This window comes from Pundamilia nyererei, unplaced genomic scaffold, assembly GCF_000239375.1.
Source record: "Pundamilia nyererei isolate P.nyererei 1_Seehausen unplaced genomic scaffold, PunNye1.0 scaffold00016, whole genome shotgun sequence".
Lineage (NCBI taxonomy): Eukaryota > Metazoa > Chordata > Actinopteri > Cichliformes > Cichlidae > Pundamilia > Pundamilia nyererei.
The window spans coordinates 5037004-5044478 of NW_005187417.1; the positions used below are offsets into that span (position 1 = coordinate 5037004).

The following is a 7475-nucleotide window of genomic DNA, read 5'->3' on the forward strand; positions in this document are numbered from 1 at the left end:
TTAATAAATAATTTTGCTAGACTTTTAATTTCAGAGAGAATTAATATCCACGATAAACGATGATTCTCCATCCTCCCTTTGACTTTTTTCCAAAGTCATACCCAGTGGCTACATGTATAAATTATTCAGAGCACTTTTACTGTACGTATTACTGTATATGTGGCACATGTACAAACCAAAGCTGAATACTGACTTGGCATATCAGCAAGGAACAACAAAAGAAGTTGTGATAGAGAGATAGAAAAACGAGAAAAAAGGTTGGTGCTACACAAAATATTAAAGTGAGCACTTTGCAGTTTACATAAATGAGTTATTAAGGGAATTATCATGGCTGAGGATCATGGAAGCACTTTGAAAGATAGAGGTGTTCTGAGGAGAGACTAATCATTCTGTCGAACTTCAAAAACACCTGTTGATAACATGCCAGTGCGTTGGCATGTATATATTAAAGAACAACCTTTAAAATGTTCTTAGCTGCTCAAAAGATAACAAGTGCAAGGAAAGTGTGGAGTACTTACAAGATTTTCTATTGAACTTTGGAATTCGCTGATTTTTTTCAGTGTCTCATTGTCTCTCTTGACTTCATTGATGTACATGGCCAGGTCCTGGAAGAGCCAGACATTCTTTCAGGCATCTGCTATTTCAAGCTGTATTTACAACACTTGAGCAACACAGTGGCTGTATGTAATTATGTAGCTTTAGCTAAGAGGGTGATTCTGCAAGATTTTTAAACACACACCTGCATAGCCTCCAGAGCCTCCTTCAGTTGTTGTCTCTCGGGTCGGTCAGTTGAGTGACTCAAAAGTTCCTACGGAGAGATTATTTTGTTAGAAAAATGTTCTTGTACTTTGAGAAACTGTAAAAACCAAACTCCAATGGTGTGTCTGTTTTTCTTGGCAAAATTTGACAACTGCACACTGCAGATCTGAAATCATTAACAACACATTAAAAAGTACACTTTAAAACTTGAGTGCAAGCAGAGAGAGCAACCAGACAAGTTCAGCTTGTTTTTTGCTTTACTAGCCCCTCCCCCTCCCCCAGCCCCAGATTTCTGTTTTGTTTTGTTTTTTTAATGCAAAGAACTAAGATAATAATGTACACAATTAGACTGCATTGCAATTTTGTTTTAGAGCTGCTTTCGAGCTGTGTACAATACAATCTTATGACTGGTTCAGATTTTGAATTCTGTCTGATTATTATCTAAAAAAAAAATAATCAAAACTAAGCCTGAGGCAGTAAAGTTTCTGCCAAATGCATTTTTCTGCATCTAACATCAACAATTTTAACTTGCCTTTCTGGCCAGTATTACTCCAGTTTAACAAGTTACTTTGTTTCTTTGGTGTCTTTAAGTTAATCAAATGTGAAAGGTAAATATGCAAGTTTTCTTGCTTGCACTTAGGGGTAAAGATTTGCCTGTGGTTTGGTAGGCTGGTCAGCATATATGCTGGTTAGCTTGATAAAGTAGAGATTGGTCAAAGTTATGTTGTAAAACAACCTGCTACTCATAAAGGGGTTTACTGTTCAGGTGCCAGGAAATAACACCGTATTTAATAGTGACCTCCACATTAATGCCAGCAGAGCTTGGTGACCTCTGAACACTAATCATTCGATCATGTATTGCTAAATGTTTGTGTAATTTTTTCCCAAAAGTTTACTGAATTTTAAACAAGAATATGATGACGTGAAGACTGCAGCGACACTTAAAGTATTAGGAAACAACTTTATTATGTGACCAACTGGTTCTGGCTGATTGGTTAATTGGGTAAGCCACAGCCCAAACAGGTTCTGGACTGAATCACTACAGATTAATCGTTTTGAGTAATTCAATCTCAAAATTACACAGAAAAATGCCAATAGTAAATATAAAAATAAAGTAAGTACAGGAACTTTTTAAACAAAAACACAAATATGAGTATGGCAATCTGTGCAGAAGGGAAACCCAGAAAGATTCAGCGTTTATTAATGGCATGGCAACTTGCCTTTACAGCAGCCCCTGTTACTGCTCCATAACCCAGTGTGAAACAAGGCAGTCAGTTAGTTTTCATATTTAAATTTTTTTTTAAGTTTCTGTTTATTTCATTAAGCACTACAGTGATGTTTTCATGGTAGATTTCACTGCTGGCAGGTACCAGCATGGAGTTAAAAAGAAGTAAACCATCTCTGTTTGAGGTTAGCAGTATGAAGAGACATTAGCTGCTAGCTGCATAACCAACAATAATTTCCAAACTATCAGCAACTGCTAGGATTACTTAATGTGCATGTGAGGTTGTGGGAAAATAAAAGAATAAAACACTGTAAGCATAAGGTGAAAAACAAGTCCGGATGTAAATTAGGAAATAACCATAGTACTTCATTTAACCCATACTAACATATCCATAACATAACCATGGATCATCCGTCTGATATTTTGAAGCTATTATGCTATTACACGGACGAGATCCCCTGTTTTTAGGTCTTCCAATTTCAAACTAATAATGAGCTTCAATATACGGGGCATTTTCCTCACTGGCTTTTCATGCCTACTTCAAATATTATCAGCAAGTGCTTGACAAACAAAACCAAGAAAAAAGTGCTTTCATCTGGGCTCCACCTGTAACTTGTATTATCTAAGTAAGCTTCTGCTCCTTTAAAGAAAGAGGTGCATTACATTTGCAAAAGAAAAACAGTTGTACTGCAAAACATATACAGCAAAATGTATAGCACAAGATCATGATTTAAGTTTTCTGAGAATTGTTGAATTTGCTCTATGAAGTTCAACTATCATAAAAGAATGAAGAAAAGAGCCATGCACAGTATCATCAAATAGGGTTCACACTCTTGAGATGATATCTATAGAACAACAACTGTACATGTACCCTTCAGCAGGACTGAACACGCACATACCCAAACCAAAACAAGCCTTGTCAGTCTGACATGCCCTGAGGCCTCAGTGTGCAGCAGTGTTTTACTGCAAAGCTGCAGGAAGCAGTGAAATGGGGTGTATTTAATCTGATTATTGCACGCTTGATTTGACCTCAGTGGCTCAGTGCCACTCCTGCAGGGGTTCAATTCCAACTAATACAGATGCCACGGCGCTCTCTGTGTGGACCTACAATCATAGCACCTGACATTTTTGAATTAAAGGACACAGAAAACTCAACATAAACAATTAGTGAATAATGTGCAAAGGCAGACACATCAATGAGGTGTATTAAGTTAAAGTCCACAAAGCAATATGTGTTGCCTCACTGACACTTCAAATAACAGCTTTTTAAAAAGGCAGAAAAGAGTTTGTAAAATAGGTTAATGTGACAAGGGTACAAGTCTGGAAAATCATAACAACACTGACCAAATCCAGACAGCTGACATTGCCATTAGACACGGAATAAAAGAGAGAGGTGTTATGCATCATTTGAAATCAGAGCAGAGATGAACCATAGCCTCCCTGACGAAGTCTCAAGAAGAAAATCTTACAGTGAGGATCTGCTTTTCGGGATGGAAAGCTATTAACTTTCTGAAATATATACAGCACAAATCATTGAACTCTGAGTGCCAAAAATGTCACATACAAAGTTCTTTGAAGTGGGTGCAGCATATACTGTATTTCAAGGATTTAGCAGCGTCTGAAGCACGTGCTGATGAGTGGTGATTTGACTTCGAGTTAGACTGTGATGCCAGATTTGGTCAAATCAAAAGAAAACTGCGTATTCCTTATTTAGCTTAGCTTAAGTGTAGAGTCAATTGCGCCGAGAGTGAAAGAAACAACATGTTTACTGAAATCAGAAAACACCTTTTTCATGTCTCTGTTGTTCGTCAGGTCATCTGACATTTTATGATTTCTTATGGAAGAGACGCATCTTTTCCCTGCAGAAGACGGGGTTTTTGCACCTCAAACTATATCTGAAAGTTAGCAACATACACTGGCTGTGCCACAGAGACATAGCAGCACAGATGTTTGAGATAAACTTTTGAAAGGTAAGAAGTTAAAAATAAAGCACGTGTGTATGATATCACACGGCTATTTAGCCAAAATCTTAATTACATTTGAATGAAACTGTGTAAACACATAAACAGGTTTTACAGATTTGGATTTTACCTTTAGTAGGAGGTGATACTTCAGCACCCTCTGCATGGGAACTACCAAAAGATCTTGGAGCTTGAACTTTCCTTCTTGCACTTTCATTGTACATTCCTGTGGAAGAGTGACACAAGCAGTGGCACAGTTATTACATGTTGCATAATACAGCATTGTAGATTTCCTACAAACAAGTATTCATTTGTTGTTTAAGAATACACTGTTGTGTTGCTGCTGTTGCTTCCACACATTCACAGGGCACTCCTTTAGCAATGAGGCCGGTTTATTCTTTCAGGGCACAAAAACTCTGGTTGTGCCAGCTATTTGTGACACAATTACGCAGCATACTGAGAGAGGACATCCTCTGACAAATGAGTGCATATCCCTAAATTCTCTCTCGGCTCCATAAGAAGCGCTCTTTTGTTAGTATTATCCTATAAGGTTCCCTCACAGTGGTGTCTGTGTACATCTTTGTTCACTCGGTTTCTTTAAGTGTGCAATATCAGCAAAGCTTATCCTGTTTTACAAACAGTACTTTTCTATACTGAGCCAATAACAGGCTGACTTAGCCTTTTACAAAGCTCCTTTATTTTGAATGGGGTATCTCAGTTACTACTACCCTGTGTAGCTATATGTATTGCCTTTTGTGCTCATCAGCTCTAGGGCCCACTTGTCCTCCCATTCTAACTGCAAATGTGCTTTAATCCCGCTCTATCCTGCATTCCTTTTCTAAGGATTTTCAGTCTGTATAACATCACAAAATCATAGCAGCATACTGAGGGGGAGATCTTGTTGTATACATAGATTCTAAAAATGTCCCAGATTTACACAGTAAAGGTTCCTTTTCTCTTGTTTCATCTTTTCCTGTGCACAAGGAAATTTAACAATACAACCAAGATCCACCACAACCCCTGTTTGGTTAATATTCCATTTTGTTCAGTATAACAAAATGTTCTGAATTTTTTAAGGCTCTAGGGGCAAATATGCAAATTACATCTGACTTCATTATAGGTTCTGCCTAACAAAGGCAAAGCTTGGCCCCACTGATGAATTTATTTAAGTCATTATTTAGTCATTGTCATTGTTTATTCAACAGTAAATTTTACTTTTGAGTTGGGCTTTGATTGAAACGGCCATATTCTAAAGCAGCTTATTTTGTTGGTACAACTCTTCAGAGCATGTACTGCAAGTCTGGATTGATATAAAATTTTAGATTTGAGTATACTTTCTAAAAGAAATACTGCATCACTTTGTCCTTTTTCTGTAGTTGGCACACAATGAATTTGGTAGTAATGCAATACACCGAAATATGTTTCTCTCCTCCTGTGGTGTTTGCACATGGTGCATGGGCAAAACACTAGCTAGAATGCCATATCAAAACAGGTGGACAAATATCCAGCTGCTGTAATATAATAATGTATCTCCACACACTGGTGCCAGGAGTCAGCAGGAACATTTAACAATTTGTAAATATAATTTTGCTGACTATCACACTCTGGAACCCGGTGAGCTTTTTTGACATGGTGCATTAACCTGTGGAAGCAGCCATTAGAAGACAGGCACATTGTGGTCATAAATGGATGGACATGATCAGCAAAAATACTCAGGTAGGCTGTGTTTTTTTTTTAAATGACACTCAATTGGTACTGTAAGGGGTCCAAAGTGTGCCAAGAAAATGTTCCCCACACCATTAGTCCACCACCACTAGCCTTAGCTGTTGGCACAAACAGGATAAATCCATGCCATCTTCTTTTTGAAGCGAAATTCTGATCCTGTCATTAAAGTGTCACAGCAGAAATCCAGACTCACCAGAGCGGCACATGGTGTGGTCATCTGATTTAAGGTTGGTCACATTTTGGATTCAGAGAAGATGTTGCATACCTTGGTTGTAACATGCTTTTTTCAGTTACTGTTGCCTTATTATCAGCTAGAAAACAATCTGGCCATGATCTCTGCCCTCTGGCATGAAGAAGGTATGTTCACCCTGACAAATGCTACTCACCACATATTTTTACTTTTTTGTGTCATTGTCTGCAAACTTTGGAGATGGATGAGTGTTAAAATCCTAGCAGAGCATCAGTTTTTAAAATACTCAGACCAGATAATTTGGTACAAATACAACACCTTCTGAGTACGACATTCATTTTAAACGTGTGTAGAGATGAATGTTACCTCTACTTTAATCCTGACATCTTCCCGTGTGGCTATTAGCTCGTCCAGTTTCTTCTGGGCATTCTCCATGTGGCTGCAGTACTGACCATAGATCAGCAACCTGGGGATGTGAAAAACTAATTAATCCAGTTACTCTGTTACAACTCATCCTCATTAAGGAATCCACAGAAGAAATATGAGGAGACTGTATAAAAATGTTTACAGCTGATACTCTCAAAAGAAATAGTACAAGGATACAAACATTTACAAGTCCCAGATAATCTTGAATACAACAAAAGCAACTTTTTGAAATGTTAGGCTTTCTTATTAAAGCTTTTTTATTTTTAAGATCATGACTACATCCACTCACAAATGTCCCACTGTGCCCTTAGAAATGCTGGAGGTCCAAATAATAAAACATTAATGTTTTTAGGAGACAGTTGAGATTATAATTTGCATATTTTTGCTCGTCCTCGGTGAGGAAAAGAGCAAGTGGGCCCATAAACCTCCGTGTGGTGTTTGCAGTCTAAAAATAAGAATTAATAAGGACTAATAAGTCTTGTGTTAACATCTAAAATTACGAGATTTATAATATCTTTGTTAAAACACAGGTAAAAAATGTCTACAATTAGCTGTAAAGTAGAATCTTTTGGTAGTATATGGACCTTCAGGCAACCTATTCATTTTAAGTTTATTAATATAATTTGGGAAGTCACGTCAAGAGTCATTTAACACTAACGGGTACAGATAAATGCATGTGTGAATAAATGTATTATAATTAATGTATTATAATTAAAAATATATTCACATCCAAGGGAAATATTTGAAGGGGTGGCATGCTCTTGCCAATAAGCTATAATCATAGCGTACTAATGAAAGTCAGGGCTTTATATCAGTTGGTTTGCAGAGCTCCTCTTATCAGTGTGTGAGGGGAAAACAATCTTTTAATTTTGAGTAGTGAGGATATGAGAGCTGAGTTCATTAGGTATTACAATGGGACACTGACATAGATCTACGGGTTCAGCTGGGAGGGAGTTCAAAGTCATCTTGCCTGGAGGATGCCACCGCACGTGGCAAACATTCTTTGCACTTACTCAGTCAAAGTAGGGCACTGGCACAGGCTGGTATAGTGCAACCCACCCCCACAGCTTGGTAGAGTTGGCACATAGGCCTCTTAATCTGAATCTTAAGCGAGCGAGGCGGTGTAGAGAGCTGGCACCCTGAAGTCTAATCAAGCCTCTGATAGCTTTGAATAACAGGCACTAAAAAC

At 37.8% G+C, this 7475-nt stretch overlaps 1 protein-coding gene across 9 annotated transcripts in view; it reads right to left on the minus strand.

Moving 5' to 3' along the window:
* Window positions 1-7475, minus strand: part of vav2 (vav 2 guanine nucleotide exchange factor) — a 193036-nt gene that overhangs the window by 18007 nt on the left and 167554 nt on the right. For all 9 annotated transcript variants that reach the window (XM_013908922.1, XM_005725627.1, XM_005725621.1 and 6 more), the window contains 4 exons: window positions 6227-6326; window positions 4076-4171; window positions 740-808; window positions 519-605 (listed from right to left, as the gene is read on the minus strand). In XM_013908922.1, the coding sequence (XP_013764376.1) occupies window positions 519-605; window positions 740-808; window positions 4076-4171; window positions 6227-6326 (352 nt within the window). The remainder of the gene's footprint in view (window positions 1-518; window positions 606-739; window positions 809-4075; window positions 4172-6226; window positions 6327-7475) is intronic.